At 44.4% G+C, this 20,773-nt stretch overlaps 1 protein-coding gene across 8 annotated transcripts in view; it reads left to right on the top strand.

Annotated features, from left to right (window-relative positions):
* Nucleotides 1-20,773, top strand: part of DOCK10 (dedicator of cytokinesis 10) — a 432,092-nt gene that overhangs the window by 150,065 nt on the left and 261,254 nt on the right. For all 8 annotated transcript variants that reach the window (XM_033958682.1, XM_033958685.1, XM_033958678.1 and 5 more), the window contains one exon: nt 2,917-3,036. In XM_033958682.1, the coding sequence (XP_033814573.1) occupies nt 2,917-3,036 (120 nt within the window). The remainder of the gene's footprint in view (nt 1-2,916; nt 3,037-20,773) is intronic.

Here is a 20,773-nt window from a genome sequence, read left to right as displayed (position 1 = left end):
GATATCTGGCCAGTCAGAGTTTTAGACCCTCCCATTGAATCCAGAATGCACTGGGAAGGAGGCCTAAGATTCCGTTTGGCCCAGGCGCCCATGCCTCTCCTACAGGAGGATCCTTAGGCGCCTGGGCCAATCAAGGCCTTAGGCGCCTCCCTGGTGCATCCCAGGATGCACCGGGAAGGGGAAGGCCTGCCATTGTGAAGAGATGGGCCTGCTGGGCTTGATGGACCTTTGGTCTCTCCCATTTGACAATGCTTTATGTTTTTATGTTCTATTGATATTCAATCACAGTGATTGAGCTGGTTGCTGACATAAGCTTCTGAATATTAGATCTGACCACCATGATACTGCCCAATAGTGCTTGGGTACTCCAGGTGCAGTCAGGGAAAAGCTGACATTTATGTGCCAGTGCTTATGTAACAAAGTGATCAGATAGCCCTATATTTGCCCGCTTAGCTATGTGAGTGTTAGCACTGAATATCAGCTTGCATACCCACATAACTTCCATGTCAGTAGTTGACTCTAGATGTTCAGTGACCGGCCTGACTGAACATGGCTCAACACTGAATATCCAAACTTAAATCTGTCTATGGCTGTCAGCAGCTTAAAAACCTCTGACCACCTTGGGCTAAATATTAGCTTGATTATCTACTTCATAAATACAGCACATGTGCTAACATGCCTTCTAAATTGCCTATTTGAATGCTCCTCACAAAGATACACCTGCTCCAATGTAGGAGCGATTGGCTAGACCGGAATTTCATTTCTAACGTCAGAATTTATGTCAGGGGGAGGGGGAGGGGAAGGTTTGTAGGCCCGGCGCTTGTGAACTACAGTCACTGCATAGAAACATAGAAAGATGACGGCAGATAAGGGCTATAGCCCATCAAGTCTGCCCACACCATTTACCCATCCTCTTAAGTCTACTGACCCCCTAAAGTACAATTGTAATTATACTGTCACTCTACTGACCCGCTCATTCAAGTCCTAGTGACCCTATCCCTTGGCATGACCTCGTAGGGATCCCACATAGGTATCCCATTTGTTCTTGAAGTCTGGGATGCTGCGTGCCTCGACCACCTGTACTGGAAGCTTGTTCCAATGCTCAATCACTCTCTCCGTGACGAAGTACTTCCTGACGTCTCCACGAAACTTCCCTCCCTTGAGTTTGAGCGGATGTCCTCTTGTGGTCGAGGGTCCCTTGAGAAGAAAGATATCATCTTCCACCTCGACCCGTCCCGTGATGTACTTAAATGTCTCAATCATGTCTCCCCTCTCCCTACGCTCTTCGAGAGTGTAGAGATGCAATTTGCTCAGTCTTTCTTCGTACGGGAGACCCTTTAGCCCCGAGACCAACCTGGTGGCCATCCGCTGAACCGATTCAATTCTGAGCACATCCTTATGGTAATGTGGCCTCCAGAATTGCATACAGTATTCCAGATGAGGTCTCACCATGGCTCTGTACAATGGCATCATGACTTCAGGTTTCCTGTTGACGAAGCTTCTCTTGATACAACCTATCATCTGCCGTGCTTTAGACCTTGGTGTTGCTGCGTTGGGGAAGCAAAGAGAAGCAGGGTGGCTTGGGAGGCAGGGAGAAATAAAGACAGACAGAAAGAAAGAAAAGGGGGGCAGGGAGAGAGAAAGAAAGACAGACAAAGAAAGAAAAGGGAAGGCAGGGAAAGAGAGAGAAAGAGACAGAGAGAAAGAAAGAAAAGGGGAGGGGCAGGGAGAGAGAAAGACAGACAGACAAAGAAAGAAAGAAAATAGGGGCAGGGAGAGAGAAAGACAAACAGAAAGAAAGAAGAGTGGGGTAGGGAGAGAGAAAGAAAGAAAAGGGGGCAGGGAGATAGAAAGAAAGAAATGGAGGGCAAGGAAAGCAGGCTGCGTCGAGGAAGGAGGGTGTCTTGGGGGGAAGCAGGGGAAGCAGGCTGTATCAGGGAAGCAAGGTGGCTTGGGGGGCAGAGAGAGAGAAAGAAAGAAAGGGGGCGGGGAAGCAGGGTAGCTTGGAGGGGGCAGGGAGAGAGCAAGAAAGACAGAAAGAAAGAAGGGGGCAGGGAGGGAGGAAGAAAAAGTTGGACTCGTGGAGGGACAGAGAGAGATGTTGGTTGAGGAAGGGACTGAGGTCTGGAGGAGAGGAAGCATGCAGGAGGCAGAAAGAAGGGAAGAAATATTGGATGCACAGTCAGAAGGAAATCCAACCAGAAACTAATTAAATCAACAAAGGTAGGAAAAATTATTTTATTTTCAATGTAGTGATCGAAATGTTTCAGTTTTGAGAATTTATATCTGCTGTGTGTATTGTGTGTATATGAAAAATGAAAGGAAAAAAATTGCATTACAATTAGTAAAGGGGGCAGGATCTGGGGCACAGCTTGGGTGGGTTTAGGGTGGAGCTTGGGAAGTCTGTGGTTGGGGGTATTTAGATTGAAGTACTTGAGAAACACTGCTATTGGCAATCAGCTGCCGCCCTCTTCCCTGCTGGCACCCCCCTACTGGCGTCTCAGGCCCCTTCTGGAAGGCCTCTGTGCATGTGCGGATGTCAATGTGATGATGTCACGCATGCGCGTGATGTCATCATGGCAACGTCCGCGTAATTCTGGGTGCCTCGAGCAGTGGCCACTACCTGTGGCCCTCGCTACATTTTCCGACTTCGTTTTAGCCCAGGATCATTTTTTAGTTGTGCAGGCCTGATTTAGGCACTAGTAAGTGCATTAACTGTAATGTTTTTATTGCCATTTTAAATGGCGTTTCTCAATTAACAGGCACCTGTAGGGTGCCTACCAGTGCCTAAGATTAATGTTGTTTATACAATCCCCCCAAATGCATAAATGCCATTGAAAAGGAAGGGATACCTAGTTGCTTCTGTTGATAATAGCATGCCAGCCAAAATTACAATTGTCCTATATTCTTTTACAGCAAGAGAAACCAAAAGTTTTAGAACCTGTGGACTATGAGGCAGTCATCACCGAGCTGGAAAAGAACAATCAAAGTGACCTTCTCAAAAATTTACTTTTATTTCCAGAAGATGATTTTTTGGTAAGTGTTCCCTAATACAGTATTACATTTGTATTTCTGACAATACTGAGAGAGTAAGACATTCAGTAGTAAAACCTATGTTGTCTTTTCCCATCATTGGAGGGGTGGGGTCTGCGGGTTTGAGGGAGATGAGCGGAGGTTCGGGGGGGGGGCGATCATGGGGGCGTGGGGGTAGGGGTTTTTCCCAGGGCATGAGGGCTTGGACTCCTTCCTGCCCCGATGTATTCAGGGGGGATAATAGCGGCTCACCGGAGCAGGAAGGCTTGGGCTCCCTCCTGCCCTGATCGTGTTGGGAGGGGTGGAGAGTTGCCGGGCAGGAGGGCCTGGGGGAGGAGGGGGGGTGGATCACGGCAGGAGAGATTGTCCCAAGTTGGCGGTACTATGGGATCGGTATCGCGGCAGGGGAGATGAGCCATCTCTCCTGCCACAATGGTTGCGGTGGAGGGTGGGTAGGTTGCCGGGGCCGTTGAGCTCATCGCGGCAGCTGCGATCAGCTCAGCGGCCCCTTTTTCGGCACTTATACCTGTTTTGGCTTGGTCTAAGTCAAAACGTATAAGTGCCAACTAGGCAACCTGTCAAATGTTTTGGTTATACCTGCTATACGACCATGTCTAGGTCGGCCCACTTCCTACTCTTTCCCCTCCTCTAAAAACACCTCTTTTCGCTCTATGCGTTTAGAGGCAGGGGAAAGGCCTAAGCTGGTTTTAGATATGTCTAAAACCAGCTTTGGCTAAGGGTACTTGGACGATCAGGCTTTTTGATCGTCCGAGTACCCATTTAGGCCACTTTGTAGACGTGTTTTGTTTTGTTTTGTTTTTTATTATGAGCCCCTTAGGCTTTTAGGCCAGCATCAATTATTTCGTAAATTCCTGAAAACTTTGTTGAAATTGCAATTTTTAAATGGTTTAAGTACAGTCTCAATGAAATGATAATATTATAGTTATTTTTCTTATGCTGTTTTTATATACAGTCAAACCTTGGTTTGCGAGTGTTTTGCAAGATGAGCAAAACACTCAACAAACTTTTGACTCGCAAACCGAGTGTTGACTCGATTTGCGAGCACCCCCACTCGATAACCGGCATCGCTCCCCCTGCTCACAAAGGCCCCCTCCCCCCAACCAGCACCCCCCCCCCCCCCCTGAACAACTTTAACTTACCCCCCTCCCGTTTGGCACCGGCACACAGGCACAGATCATGCCGGTGCCTAGAAGATCTTCCGGCTTCTGCCTGCCTTGAGCGTGCATCTGCGCATGCTCAAAGACTTCTAATTCTCCCTCTCGCCGAGATTCTTGTCCCAGAAGAAGAGACAGTCCAAGGAAAGAATATCCATGTGCTAACCAGTAAGGCCTAAATTCTCAATACTGTGCCTTATGTTAGGTGGCAGAAAATTCTCTACCGCCGCCTAACTTAATTGGTTTCAATTGGCTTACTAATTACAGCACACTAATTGGTTGGACCAATTAAAAATTGTAATAAAAAAAATGGAGGTGCCTCCGAAAAGGCCACCAATATCCCATCCACAGAGGTGCTTTACAACGCCTAATGCCAATGTAAGCATGGTTAATGCCTGAAGTGGCATTAGGCATCATAAAGCGCCTCTGTGGATGCAATTCTTATGGAAGATAGGTACCAGAAATGTAGGCCTTTAAAATCCTGGCCTACCTTTCCGGCGCCTATCTTCCATGTAGCCGTGATTCTGTAAATGGCGCCGTTGTGTGATTGACACACAATCGGTAGCCATTTTAAAGGCAGTGCCAATATTGGTGCTGTTTACAAAATCTGGGCCTAAGTGTGCAGTAATGTGGTTGTACTAACTAGTTATTGCGCGGACACCTACTCTCCACCCCTGACACGTCCTTTCAAAAGAAAAAAGAAGATGTTTTAAGAGTATGGTTAGTAGATTTCGCTACTACCAAAGGGCATCTAATTTTTTGCTATGGTAGTACCTAGGCGCTTGCCCTTAACCCACCCTTGTTGCCACCTATTTCTTATGCTTCTAGATTTAGGAGTTTAGTTTCAAGTTTCATTTTAATTTGATGAATCGCCTATTTAGATTTACTAAGCGAAATACAACATTAATAAAAAAAAAAAATATAAGCATATATTTAGACATACCATTTAAAATTTAAAATGATGGGGTTAGACCAACAGACTTACAGACTAATCAATACACAAGGTAAAGAAGGACATCTTGAATATAAATTTAGACATCTTGAATATAAATTTAGGGACTCAACTCTAGCAAATTTTCAAAGAGGCCAAAGGTAGAAGCATCAGTTCTTTTAATATCAGTCCCATAATGTACTTTTCTGCAATGATGGGAATTCACAATAATGGTTCGCCAGCAAAGATGTGTAAATATGAATTGCTATAATTCAAAAGGATGTGACTCAGCCGCCTGTAACATTCTAATTGTTTCACTCTGTAGATTCTTGCTACACAATGTTATTGAACAAACTTCAGTCATTTTCAGATTCTATTTATTCCAACCTTGACAGTGTCCTTTTAGCTTGCAGAGCCCTATTTAATTGAAAGTTCAGTATTGAACTGACGTGCCTAATGCAGAAAATCACCAGTATGACAAATGTGTATGTTCATTGTGTTGTACAGCAATTGATACATATCATGCACAATTGATTTCCATAGTGGGTCAAGAGCCTTCTATGCTTGATTTATTATTGCTCTCTAACCACATTTAGAGGGCTGCTCTATTACATCCCTCATTCTGGATTTTACTGTGGGTGGTAGTGGAAACTGAGCTCTTTAGGATTTTCCTTTGCATTGTCACAAAGTGTACTTAAAAGTATGGCTATGTTGGCAAGAGGGAGCGAGCATCCCTCTTGGCAATTTTCACTGCTGCGGGGGTGGGAATCGTTCATCAGGGGATGTTGGGGAGGGCTGTCATCAGGGGGGGGGGCGCTTTTTCCTTTTTTTAATAGGGCAGATATTGTACTTCTGTAACACACACACACAAAAAGCATTTGTGCCCATTTTTTTTTTAAAAAGGTTTGGCATGTTATAAATATTTTTGTATCTTGACCAGTTGCTTTTTTCGAATCGCTAAAAGTGATCACTTTTTTTTGTGCATCGAGAAGCCATGTTAGAGCAGCAGTTGCTCTGCTAGTTTACATGGCATTTCAATATTAATGAGCTAATTTGCATGGTCGGATCGGAGAATGAGCACTTGTGCAGAAAACCACACAGTGAGCCATTTTCTGCATCAGGTCGGCAAATGCGATTGTCGCTAAACTGGTTAGACGATCGCTGTTTATTTAGTGCATCTAGCTCTGGGTGGGTGAGAGACGGGGAGAGATATGAGGGTGACAAAGCAGTGTAATTTTATGGTTTGTAATGCGATAGAAAACAAAGATCTTTGTTAAATCCTGTCTGGTGGGTGTCAATATATTTTATCATTTTGATTTCAAAGATCTTATGTTCCTCCTAGATTGTCTTAAAATTTCCTTTTAGTAATCTCACCATAAAACCATTGGCTCATCCAGTCAGCCCATCCACAGCATTCACTATCTGCTCCTCTCCCTAAGAGATCCCATGTGCCTGTCCCACACTTTCTTGAATTCAGCCATAGTTTTTATAGAAACATAGAAATATGATGGCAGCCATAGAAATGTCTGGCTTTCTGAAGTCTTGTCCAACAGAAGTGACAGACTTAACAAAAATCTCAGTATGCATATTTTGGAGGAAAAACAGGAGATTTTATAAGAGACATTTAAATACCTCCATGGTATAAATGCATAGGAGGCAAGTCTCAAATGAAACTCTGGAACAAAGAAGCTTAAAATATGATCCCAGGCAGAGAAGGCTATGGAATAATGATGCATAAGATGAAGTTTAAAGTGAATTCACTCAAGTAATCTACTTCTTTATGGAAAGAGTGTTGGATGTGAGGAATGGTTTCCCGGTGGAGGTGATAAAGACAAAGAATGTATCCAAATTCAAGAAAGCACGGGATAAGCAAATAGGATCTTTAATGAGAGAAAGAGATAGTATGAATTGGCAGACTGGATAGGCATTGTGGCATTTTTGATAAGTCATCTAAGACCGACTTTGGACATTTTCTCAAGGGTGACAAAAAGGCATGTCAGGAAAATTTCTGTTTTCAAAACTGCAAGATGTCCTTTTTCTTTTTAAATGACTCGTCTATACATTCTGGTCCTTAGGACGTCTAATTTTGGAGAGGGGATTTTTTTTTTTTTTTTTGCCATTTTTGAAAAACAAAATGTCCAAATTCAAAATGTTCGAAACAAGTCCATTTGCACATGGGAAGGTTCCAGCATTTTAATGGACTGGCTACACAGACAAACCAACAGAGCAGTGGGGCACCTTAGGAGGCACTGCTGTGAATGTCACATAAAGTACACATTTCACCATAACCCCCTTATAGTACAGTGGTGCCTCGCATAATGGACGCCTCGCACAGCGAACGCTGCGCACAACGAACTTTATGTCTTGATTCGTACAACGAACTTCGTTTCACACAACGAAGTCGCCCGAGCTGCATCCTTCCGCGCAGGCACTGCGCTTAACTGCCCTCTCTCCGCCTGGCTCCCTCTTGCCCCCCCCGACTCCCCGACACGATCGGGGCAAGAGGGAGCCCAAGCCCTCTTGCCCCCCCGACTCCCCGACACGATCGGGGCAAGAGGGAGCCCAAGCCCTCTTGCCCCCCCGACTCCCCGACACGATCGGGCCAGGAGGGAGCCCAAGTCCTCCTGGCCACGGCGACCCCCTAACCCCACCCTGCACTACATTACGGGCAGGAGGGATCCCAGGCCCTCCTGCCCTCGACGCAAACTCCCCCTCCCCCCAACGACCGCCCCCCCCAAGAACCTCCGACCGCCCCCCAGCCGACCCGCGACCCCCCTGGCCGACCCCCACGACACCCCCAACCCCCTTCCCCGTACCTTTCTGTAGTTGGCCGGACAGACGGGAGCCAAACCCGCCTGTCCGGCAGGCAGCCAACGACGGAATGAGGCCGGATTGGCCCATCCGTCCCAAAGCTCCGCCTACTGGTGGGGCCTAAGGCGCCTGGGCCAATCAGAATAGGCCCGGGAGCCTTAGGTCCCTCCTGGGGGCGGGGCCTGAGGCACATGGGCCCAACCCGACCATGTGCCTCAGGCCCTGCCCCCAGGAGGGACCTAAGGCTCCCGGGCCTATTCTGATTGGCCCAGGCGCCTTAGGCCCCACCAGTAGGCGGAGCTTTGGGACGGATGGGCCAATCCGGCCTCATTCCGTCGTTGGCTGCCTGCCGGACAGGCGGGTTTGGCTCCCGTCTGTCCGGCCAACTACAGAAAGGTACGGGGAAGGGGGTTGGGGGTGTCGTGGGGGTCGGCCAGGGGGGTCGCGGGTCGGCTGGGGGGGCGGTCGGAGGTTCTTGGGGGGGGCGGTCGTTGGGGGGAGGGGGGGTTTGCGTCGAGGGCAGGAGGGCCTGGGATCCCTCCTGCCCGTAATGTAGTGCAGGGTGGGGTTAGGGGGTCGCCGTGGCCAGGAGGACTTGGGCTCCCTCCTGGCCCGATATTGTCGGGGAGTTGGGGAATCGGCGGGGCAAGAGGGCTTGGGCTCCCTCTTGCCCCGATCGTGTCGGGGAGTCGGGGGGGGCAAGAGGGCTTGGGCTCCCTCTTGCCCCGATCGTGTCGGGGAGTCGGGGGGCAAGAGGGCTTGGGCTCCCTCTTGCCCCGATCGTGTCGGGGAGTCGGGGGGGGGCAAGAGGGCTTGGGCTCCCTCTTGCCCCGATCGTGTCGGGGAGTCGGGGGGCAAGAGGGCTTGGGCTCCCTCTTGCCCCGATCGTGTCGGGGGTGCCAGGGACCACACGGAGTCACCCACCGTACCACCCGATTCGGGTAAGCGCAGGTATCGGTGGGTGGCTTATTTGCGGGGGGGGTGCCTTATTTTACATTTTTTTCTAAAAAGGGGGGGCTGTCTTATTTGATGGCCCTGCCTTATCATCGGGGAAACACGGTAGAAAAAAAAAAAAAATGAACAGTTAAGTCCCAGTTTTTGCCGCTGAGACTCTGCCCTCTCTCACTGTAAAATTAGACTCTACTTAGTCTGTCTTTAAATTTAAAAAATGTGTGTTGTTTTAAAAAACAATTATGTTTTTAGATGTATCTAAATAAAAATAATAACCAAAAATTTATCTTTTTTTATGTCATCTTAGCATATTTTATGCTGCAGAACGAATTATTTTTTTTTACATGTATTCTTATGGGAAAACGCGTTTCACATAACGAACGTTTCGCATAACAAACTTGCTCCTGGAACCAATTAAGTTCGTTGTGTGAGGCACCACTGTATATGATGAACCTTCCAAAACTCCTCCAAAACCTCTTATTCCCACCTGTCTACCACCCCAATGGATCCTTATGGCTGCAGATGTCGACTGTATGGCAGTACAGTAGGTTTGGGGTGGGTTTTGGTGGGCTCACATTTTCCACAAACAAGAAAAAAATCCAACAGGAACTGCAGCAAATCCAAGCAAAAAGCAAAAACCGAAAACAACTGCAGACTATGTACAAGATGCAGGCACTGTTTATTTCAAACTCTAATGGTATATACAATCTTATTACCAACTGAGGGACCCGACACGGTCCGTGTTTCGGACAAACACACCTTCCTCAGGGGTCCTAATAAACATAAACATTGAGTGTAAATAAAACTTAAAAAATATCTTAATGGGTGAGACAGGTGATGGTGTGCATAATGCAAACAATAAAATGTGAAAAATTAATGGTGAATGGTGAGCATTGAAAGTGGTGACAATTTTGTCATAAAGGTACAAAATATATATATCTTCAAAAAGAATTATGTAGTGGGTAGGGTGAGATATGGACCTGAATTCCCCTCTCTATGGTTCACTAGACCGTTTACCAGGCTACTCCAGACACTAGCTTGCTGCTCCAATGGCATAGTAAGGTGGGGCGGGAGAACCATCACGGGCAAGATCTTTGCGGGGGCGCTGGTTCCTCTTTTCCTCGCCACACCCAGGTGTACATCTTTAAATGTTCACCGGCATGAGTACCATCTTCCAATTGCTGCTAGCCTCTGCTCACTTCTGATGTCACCTGATGACTTCCTGGTCACCGGACCATGACTTGATGTCAGAAGGGAGCCAAAGCCAGTGTGAGCAGTAGGTGGAAGATGTTGCTTGCGCCAGAAATCATTTCAAGAAATATGCAAGGAGCAGGGGGGTGCTCAAGGAGCAGGAGGACGCTCAAGCTGTGGGGAACAGCAGGGTAGCACACAGCGCAATGATGCCAGGTGCCACCACCCTGGGCGCCAACCTCCCCAGCTATGCCACTAGGATTTCCCATAATATCTAGAGCTGTCATAGAGACTAGTATGTATGTACTTTTTCTTTCACATCTTTAGGGTGGGATGGGGCTCAGTGACAACTAGCGGAGTGTGGCAGGGGATCATGCCTTCATGCATCTAGTGGTCATCTTTGACTCTTATTTGTTGTTAAAACAGGTATAATTCTGAACATCTAAATGACCGCCCTGGACATCTACAAAAAGGTTTGATTATCCCTTCAAGACATCTAAGTCCTAAGGCCACCTTAATCCCACCCAAAACATGCCTCTAACAGGTCCCCTTAAGATACAAGAAATCTAAAAAGTCAGTTTCGAAAATCGATATTTAGACATTTTGGCAATTAAAACGTCCAAATGCCACTTTATGCCATTTTTGGGATTTCTTTCTCTTTTGAAAATGAACCCCTTAGTCTTTAAGTACTCTGGCTCATTTTATATTAGGACCTTGAAAATCAAACACAGCGTTTTAAACTCAGTCCTGTAAGGTACTAGTAGCCAGTGTAGTTCTTGCAAGAAGTTTATGATGTGGTCATGCCACTTGCAGCCTTCATCGGTCTTGCTGTAGCATTCTAAATTAGTTGGAGCCATAGGAGTCAGCTCTGTGGGTGCTTGAGCACCCCCAATATTTAACAAAGTTCTTTATTATGTCCAGGGAAAGGTTATTTCTATGGGGCTTAGCACCCCCAATAATTTTTGAAAAGTTGGCTCCCATGGTTGAAGCTGATGCAAACCCTTTTTGGTTGACCAGTGTACAGGATATTACAGTAATCTAGTCATGATGTTATCATGACATGGACCTCTGTAGTCACTCATCTTTTCAGTATATAGAGAGAGATTTCGTAGCTGCTGCAGGTAATAGATGCAATTTTTAAATATTGTTTGAATTTCTAGCATTAGAATGAGTGATGAGTCTAGCAGTATCCCTGGATTCCTGGTGTGATTTTAGAGGGAGTTCATACTTCCCAAAAGGTATTTTGAAGTCGGGTATTTGTCCACTTCAGGTACCCAAAGAATCTTGGGTTCAGGTGAAGTTTGTTGCTGTTTGCCCATTTCTGAGTTGCTGTTAGACAGTTTACTGAAGTTGTGGGTAGATCTGATTCAATGGGTATGAGTAGTTGCATATCATTGGCTCAGATATAGAATGTTATGTTCCTCAACTGAAGCAACTCAGCCAGAGGCTTGAGGTAGATATTAAATATCGTATTTTTCGGTCCATAAGACACACTTTTTCCACCACCAAAAAGGGGATGGAAATAAGGGTGTGTCTTGTGGAGCGAATACCCCACCCCCGTACCTTTTTTTAAAGTCCCCTTTCTGCGCTCCTGCCTGTCTCCCTCATCGGATGGCTCTTCAGTTTGGGCGGAGCAGCACAGAAGGCAGGCCTGTGTTGTCCGTGTTCCTGCCTGGTCCAGTGCTGCTCCCTGATTGGCTGCAGCCAATCGGGGAGCGGCATGTGCTGTCTGTGTTCCTACCTGGTCTGGCGCCGCTCCCCGATTGGCTGTAGGCCAGGCAGGAACATGGACAGCACACGCCTGCCCTCTCTGCCACTCTGCCTGAACTGAAGAAGAGCCGTTCGACAAGGGAGACAGTCAGGAGCATGGAAAAGGGACTTAAAAAAAGTACTGGGGGTGCCTGTGCTGCCTATGGGGGGTGTCCCTCTGATGGCTATGGCGGTGCCTCTGCTGCCTATAAGACCCTGTTCTAGCCTACCACTAGACCACCAGAGGGGGTACAGGGCAGGGCAGTGGAAATTTTATTTTTCCTGGGTTTTCCTCCTCTATAGGTGGGTGCGTCTTATGGTCAGGTGCGTATTATAGAGCGAAAAATATGGTAAAATGGGGCACAGTATGGATCCCTGTGGCACCCCACAGTTTAGTGCCAAAGATAATGGTGTGTTGTTGCTGAACAGAACTGATTGTTGTCTGTTTGATAAATAGGATTTGAGCCACGTAAATACTCCGCCACTGATACCTGTTTCTACCTGCCTTGTAAGCATGATATAATTTATAGTGTTGAAGGCAGCTAAGAAATCCAGTAACACTAGTATCGAGGCAGATCCCCTGACACAGTTTCTGTGCAGATTATCAAGAAGGGACAAGAACGATGTCTGTTCTGTACCTAAATATGAAACCATATTGACATGGGTCTAGCAGCCAATTACCTTCAATTAGCCAGTTGATTTGAATACAGACAGTCTGTTCTATAATTTTTGCCAGGAAAGAAATGTTTGAGACGTATGTAATTTTCGAGCTTGTCCTGGTCAAGGGAGTTCTTTTTCAGAAGGGGGTGTACTACAGCTCTTTTTTTATGACTTTTTGAAATATACACTTCCCATAATCGTAGAAAGCAAAGTAAGCAACATAATTATACCAATTACAAAATACAAGTAAATAAATAATTTGTTCAAGCCCACGTCTAGGGAAAAGAAAGGATACTCGCTAATTTAATAAACTATAATAGACATGTTCAATCAAAATCTACAAAAGAACTTAATACTTTAAAGACTTCAACAAAGAAAGTTTATGAACTCCTAATCTAACATCCCCACCTATTTCAGGATCTTAAATCTGATAGAAATTCTCCAACTGCAGTGAATCAAATAAGAGATATTACTTACCCTGAAATGTAACTAAATACTTACAGGGGAAGTGAAGAAAAAATAGTAGCCCCCTTAGCTAACACACAGCTTTTCAAAACAAGAAAAGCTATGTCTGAAGTTGAGTAGTTCGACATACATCTGGAAAGGCTTGAATTTTCTTACCACAAAGTAATACAGCTTTCTTCCTGAAATATGATCTTAACACAACAGATCGGTCCACTTCATTAAGGAAGGTGACCAATAGAGTAGCTCTAGTTAAAATGATGTCAGAAGAGTCTCCTACACTATCCAATGAAGGGCCCCCACTAACTCATCTTGGTGGTCAACTTCCTTCACTCGTTTATTAAATATGTAGAAACAATTCACTAAGAAAACAGTTTCAGAATTAGGCAGTCCCAACACCTCTTTAACTCCCTCTTTTACTAAGGCGCGTTAGAAGATTTAGCGCGCGCTAAATGCTAACTCATTAGCATTTAGTGCTTTAGTAAAAGGACCCCTAAATATTTTCTAATCAAAATCTCTGCAGATTAAAAAAAAAAAAAAGTAATAGGAAAATTAAAAAAACAAAGGTTCCTATTTCTTAAGATAGAAGCTCTAGAAAATTCCTTATGATGAACATAGAGGCTCTTTTTAAATGCAGAGAGATTAGAGGCTACTAAGGTACTAAGGTACGCTAGCGTTTTTAGTGCACACAGGATATTACCGCACGCTATGCGGCTAGAACTAACGCCAGCTCTGGCATTAAGGTCTAGCGCGTGTGGCAATTCAGCGTGCGCTATTCCGCACGTTAATGCCCTAACGCATCTTAGTAAAAGAGCCCTAGATTTCTGATCTGAGGACATCTTAGTATCCAAGGAATTAAGTTGTAAATTCAACTGTTCAATTTTAGAGTCCAATTATTTAAACTTAAGGACTGATTCAAAAGAAAATTGTCAAAGTTGAGGAATCACAACCTTCAGTGATGTCTCAATCCTAGTAACAAATGTCCATATGTCCTTTACAGCTATCTTTTTTTATCAGAAACCAGACATTTATTTATAACATTTCTACACACTTAAACCTAAGGGGTTTACAAAAATACATACATAATTATCAAACAACATTCAGCAGGTTTAAACAGATCCTATAAATTTATTACATTACTAGTGTTTAAGCCCGTTACATTAACGGGTGCTAGAATATATGTCTGTCTGTCTTTCTTTCTGTGTCTCTCCCTGCCCCTGTCTCTCTCTCCCTTTCTTTCTTTCTCCCTCCCGCTGTCTGTCCTTCTTTCTTTCTGGTTCTCTCTCTGGCACCCTGTCTGTCTTTCTTACTTTCTGTCTCTCTCCCTGCCCGCTGTCTTTCTGTGTGTCTGTCTTTCGTTCTAATGCTCTGCCTGCCTGCCTGTCTTTCTGTCTCTCCATGGCCCCCTTCTGTCTCCCCTCCCCCAAAGCAAACCAAGATTGCTCCCGGGCCCCCTTTCGCTCTCCGTCTCCTCCACTTCCCTGTGCAGCAGCAGCATTTCACCCCCCCACACACACACTTCCCTGTGCAGCAGCAGCATTTCCCGGCCTTCCCTGTGCAGAAGCAGCATTCCCCCCCCACACACACACACGTCCCTGTGCAGCAGCAGCATTTCCAGGCCTTCCCTGTGCTGAAGCAGCATTTCCACACACACACACACACACACACACACTTCCCTGTGCAGCAGCAGCATTTCCCACCCTTCCCTGTGCAGCAGCAGCATTTCCCACCCTTCTCTGTGCAGAAGCAGCATTTCCCCCCCCCACACACACACTTCCCTGTGCAGCAGCAGCATTTCCCCCCCCCCCACACACTTCCCTGTGCAGCAGCAGCATTTCTCCCTCCCCCACACACACTTCCCTGTGCAGCAGCAGCAGCATTTCCCGGCCTTCCCTGTGTAGCAGCAGCATTTCCCGCAGCCCCCTTCCCAGCCGCCGCATTTAAATTCACAGAAAAGCACTGCGCCGCACTACCGCTGTCTTCGGCGTCTTCTATCCACTGCGGCCAACCCTAGCGGAAACAGGAAGTAGTCAGAGAGGGCGGGCCGCAGTGGACAGAAGACGGCGAGGCCAGCGGTAGCGCGGTGCAGCGCATTTCTCTGAATTTAAATGCGGGTGAGCCGGTAAGAAGGAGGAGGCTTAAAAGTAGCTGGTTTTGGCGGTGAGTGAGAGCAGGAGGGGGGAGTCGCCGGCTGTGCTGTGTCTCTCCGTGTTCGAATTTGAAAATGGAATTCAGCACGGAGGGACACAGCACTTGTCAGCTACCCACAGCCTCTTAAGTGCGCATGCGCGCTTAAGAGGATTATTATTATAGATTCCTTAAATAAAAGCTTCTGTAAACAAAGTAGTTTTCAAAAACCTTTTAAATTATAAAATATCAGAAAGTGATCTCAGTGGTCCTGTCAGTTTGTTCCATAAAACTACTCCTGCTCCTGAAATCACAGTTGCTTTTATATTTTCATAATGCATATGTACAAACCCATCCATTGACAGACGCATCTTCCCTTCAGACCTTAATGCTCTAGGGCAGTGTTTTTCAACCTCTTTATACCTATGGACCGGCAGAAATAAAAGAATTATTCTGTGGACCGGCATCGGTCTGTGGACCGGCAGTTGAAGAACACGGGGCTAAGTCGTAGGCCAGACCCTGCCCATCTCTACCCAATCTCCACCCCAGACCCCGCCCCCATAAGATTACTAATTGCACCTTGCACGTCCCTTGCCTCATCTGGAAGCCTTCCCTCTGACGTTGCAATGTCAGAGAGAAGGCTTCCGGTTCAGGCGCACGATGCCTATAGGAGCCACTGCCTGTGGCTTTGTGCTCTGAATCAGTTAGGAAGAGGGAGCTGGCTCGAAGATAACGCCGCATCGATTGCACCCTGGACTGGCGGTTGAAGAACACTGTTTTGGGCTTGATGTACGTGCTGGCCCTGTGTACCGGCAGAAAATTTCTGTGGACCAGCACCGGTCTATGGACTGGTGGTTGAAGAACACTGCTCTAGGGGGTTGGTAAAGTGACAACATTTGTGTCAAATACCAAGGGACCCTACAATGGATAACCTTGAAAATCAACACAAGAACTTTGTAAATAATACGAGATTTAACAGGTAACCAGTGAAGCTCCTTCAGCCATGGTGTTACATGCTGAAATTTACTCCCCTCACATTTCATATGCGCTGCAGCATTCTGGATCTCTTGCAATGCTTTACCCAATTAAGCCGATATCCCTAAGTAGATAGCATTGCAATTTGCAATAATCCAGTTTGGTTTTTTTTATAATTACAGTGTATACTACCAAATGAAAATCCCATTTTGACAGCATTGCTTTAATTTTACTCAATGAGCTCATTTGAAAAAAATGCTGCCTTAATCACTTGATCTCTCATACTTAATGTGGAATCTAACCAGACTCCCAAAATCTTCAACTGCCTACATATTACAAATTTCATGTCATTCGCCACAACAATTTGAAGCCATGAGGGGTCTTCTTTCCTGCCAATTAGAATCATATCTGTCTTAGTAAAATTCAAAACCAACCTATGATCCACTATCCAATCATCCACCGCTTTCAGACACTCAGATAGTTTTATATTCAATTCTGTTTTCCAATCCAATTGGGAAAAAGAATTGAATATCATCAGCATAGAATTTATAACTGACATTCAATTTATGAAAGACAGCACCTAGCAATACCAAATAAAGGTTAAAAAGTAACACTGACAGGGCTCAGCCATGGGGGACATCTTTAGTCACAGGTACTCTGTAATCTCATTGATTGATCTTGAAAATACAATCTAAACCATATCATGTTAGCCCCTTCTACAAACTGTTGCACTGGTTATCAATTGAAGCACGAATTCCATTCAAATTCTCCTGCCTTTGCTACAAACTAATCTGCGGAATGGCCCCCAACTACCTGCTACCCCATTTTGAATTCTACTCCTCCACCAGGTCTACCAGAAATCGCAACCTTTTTACTTACCCGAAAATCTCAGGCTGCAGATATCGAACCTTTCTAGATAGAACTTTCAAATTCCAAGTCGGTAGACTGTAAACTTGGTTAGGCTACTTCACTGAGGCCGCTAGACAGAACTATAGTGTTTTTCGGAAAGAATTAAAAACCACCTTGTTCAAGAAATTCCTACCCTAGACAGACTTTTCCCCCCACAATTAGAGACACTCACCTCACCCAAATTTCCTTCTTCACCTCAATAGGAACCGGTTACTCTTTGACAGCCATAACGTCCCCCCCTCAATTTTTACCCAACTCCCCGCTGGTGCCCAATCATGTTAATATAATATGGAAACAAGTAATATCACCAACAACCCAATGTATATTTTTTCTTCTAATCCTTCTTGCACTTCTCTGACCACGCAGTGTTCTCTTACCCACATCCGCTCTGCAATTCGCTGATTGTATAGTGCTACTTAATGTGATTCTTGTAATTCATGACCCTGTATCTCACCTTGTACTCTCATTGACCATCCAATGTACTCTTATCTACCTTACCCTGTAATTCGCTGTTTGTACAGCTTTTCTTCATTGTGAACCACCTCAAAGTCGTAAGATTATGGCGGTATAGAAAAATAAAGTTATTATTATTATTATACACCACATCTCCTATTCCCAGCTTCATCAACGTTTGTAATAGGATGTAAGTATCAATTGTATCGAATGCTGACAATACATCTATTGCAGGGGTCTCAAAGTCCCTCCTTGTGGGCCGCAATCCAGTCGGGTTTTCAGGATTTCCCCAATGAATATGCATGAGATCTATGTGCATGCATTGCTTTCAATGCATATTCATTGGGGAAATCCTGAAAACCTGACTGGATTGTGGCCTTCAAGGAGGGACTTTGAGATCCCTGATCTATTGAGACCATGCAGAAAGTTTTATTCTTATCTATATCTTTTCTTAATTCATCCATGGTAGTGATCAACAGTGTTTCCACCCTGTGGTCCATCTGAAATCCAAATTGGTGATAGTCTAGTAAATTTTCTTAAGAGTCAAATCAGATGGAAATATTACTTCTTTAGGAAGTCATTAACAATGAGGCAGCATTTCTCTCAATCAATGTTGCCACTTCAATATTTCAGGATTCATCTGTATTTAGGTTGAAATGGAGAAGTTCTAATAGGAAGAGTCAGAGAGGCTCCATCCAAAGAAGAACCATGTGGATGGTTCTCTACAACAGAGCAGGAAAGGAAATGTCTATCCATTGGCCCCAAAACTTTGGATGTAGTTGTTGGCATTATTTCAGTTTTATTTTTTCCTTTTTTCCCCATTCCCTTTCTAGAAAAATACAGTAAGGCTTAATCTTATGAAGTACAAGTCCATACCAATATGAATCTCAATACCGTTGACCCAAGCAAGTTGTTAACATTTCTTAGCACTCCACAGTGCTCCAAAAGGGCTCCCAAGGGGCTTGGTATGCCCCTTATGGCATACTCCTTTGGTAGTGTCCTGCAGCTGCAAAGCAGCTAGTTCTTAAAGAATGGGGCAGGCGTTGACTGATGATGTCAGATACTGTCAATGGTGATGGAACTCCAATAGCAGTCCTCCTATCTCAGACCTGCTAGCAAGTCTCACAGCTCCTTTCTTCACTCTCAGATGTCCAAATTAGAAAGGGACTGGCACTAGCTGATGACATCAAAGATGAGTGCCTGTTATAGAATAGCATTCTGTGCTAATATTGGTATCAAAATCTGAGTACCAGGACTTGCACCTGCTGAAACTAGGTGTAATTTCCAGTGCCCAATTTGGGCACATATCCTTGATATTCTATAACACTTTAGGCAAATTTTAGGAATACCTCTGATCTACCCATGCTCCTTCCATGGCCAAGCCCCCTTTTGGTTTACTTGCTATAGGATTTGGGAGCACATCGTTATAGAATAGTGTATAGCCATTTTTGTACAAATGATGCCAGACATACATTTTTGTGCCTGCTTTTTTAGCATTCATAGTTTGAATGTTTCATTTTGGAAAGTGGCTGTTGATTTTGGACATTTTCAGCATGAGAATGTCATTCTCACATATTTTCAAACAGGAAATCCCATAAGATGGATGGGATCTTGGGGGGATTTTATGAGAAGAGTGTTCCAATTCTGACTCGGACATTCTTTTGAAAATGTCCTTCCACATCTGCTTGAATGCAGGTATATATACATCCTCTCACACAATACTATGTTCGTGCCCAATCCACACACTCCCTGGCCATGCCTACTATGCAAGAATGTACCATGTGTACTTTTATGTGTGAACTACTTTTATGAGTCAACTAATTTTTGTAAGTCAGCATTATATGTAAGAAAATGTTTTATAAAATTACCCAAAAGTAATGGTTTGCCCATCAATTGTCTGCTCCAAATCTGTCTGTTCCTTTTGATATTATTTGCTCTACATATTCGCTGCCTCCTTCTGTTTATTCACAATGGCTCTCACTCACTGAAACACTGTCTTCTATGCATATACGTTTTGACTTCATGACTTCCACTCATACTATTCGTCATTGGTCTATACTGTCTCTACTTAAAGGCAAGGCGATATCTCTTTTCTACAGTATTTTAAGAGATCATTCCTTCACTTTTACACCCCAATCTATGAAACACTGGGAAACTATACTCACTATTCCGTTTTCTGACATTGATTGGGAACTTTTCTGGTCTTCAACAAATCGCCCACTTTTATCTTCTAGAGTCTCACAATCAATGTTCTTTATTATGTGGCATGCAGTATGGACTCCATTTCGCATGTGGAAAGCCAATTTAAAACAAGACTCTGTTTGCTGGAACTGTTTAAAAGATGTAGGAACTCTCGACCACATGCTTTTTCACTGTACACAGGTCCGATCCTTTTGGACTCGCATTTGGAGCACCATACAATCTATTACTAACTGCTCGGAAGAGATCTCTATGGACATTGTAATCCTTTGCTCTCAACATCCCTGCTTTGCACAATCAAATTGTCCTCCTAAACTCATTGATACCATGTTTGTGACTGCTCTCATGCACATTCTGAAAAACTGGAAATCATCTTCGTTATTAGACTATACTTTTTGGTGGAACTCTCTGTGTATGTACCATAGATTTGAATCATATGCATATGAGAAAAAAATGACATCCAGAACCCTCACGAACTTGAAGTTTAACAAATCACCTTGGTCATTCCTAGATACCTATGTACGTTCTGCTTCGTAGACACTCCTGTCTTCCTTTTCTTTAATTTCCTTTTCTTTATTTTTCTTTCATCTTTCTCCCTTTTTTCTGTTGTTCTCCCTCACTTTCTTCTTATATTCTCTTCACATGCAGTTCTAATAGTAGGAACCTTTCTCACTGTTATGTTCCTCTATAGTTAAATATAGATTTATATGCTCTTTATACAGAAAGCTTTATTTTGACTTCATGTATTTGAACTGCTTCCTGTATTTTCTAAAAATACTCAATAAAAAACTATTGAACTAAAAAAAAAAAAAATAAAAATTACCCGAAAGTATACAATGTGTATTAAAAGTGTCTACCACTGTTTGTACCCAGTGATCAATCGAGCCACAAAAAAAATCTACTAAAACTGTAACTGCTTTTTGATAACTTTTGGATTTGATTAGAAGTTTTGTGCTGAGTGATCTCTATGTGCTATTTAATTTAGCTCAGTTTTTTGGCCAGAGATTTTTTTTCTTCATTAAATGTAAGGGAGTGTTTTCTTCCTTAAATGTGAGTATTTTCTCTCTGGTGTTTTACTGGCAGCAGGCCTATGATTAAAAGAGGACTCTGTAAAGGAGTTTAGTTCTCCCTGAGTGATTATCTGTTT

Source organism: Geotrypetes seraphini, chromosome 9 (genome assembly GCF_902459505.1).
Source record: "Geotrypetes seraphini chromosome 9, aGeoSer1.1, whole genome shotgun sequence".
In the NCBI taxonomy this organism is placed as follows: Eukaryota; Metazoa; Chordata; class Amphibia; order Gymnophiona; family Dermophiidae; genus Geotrypetes; species Geotrypetes seraphini.
This window is presented reverse-complemented; position numbering and strand designations above follow the sequence as displayed.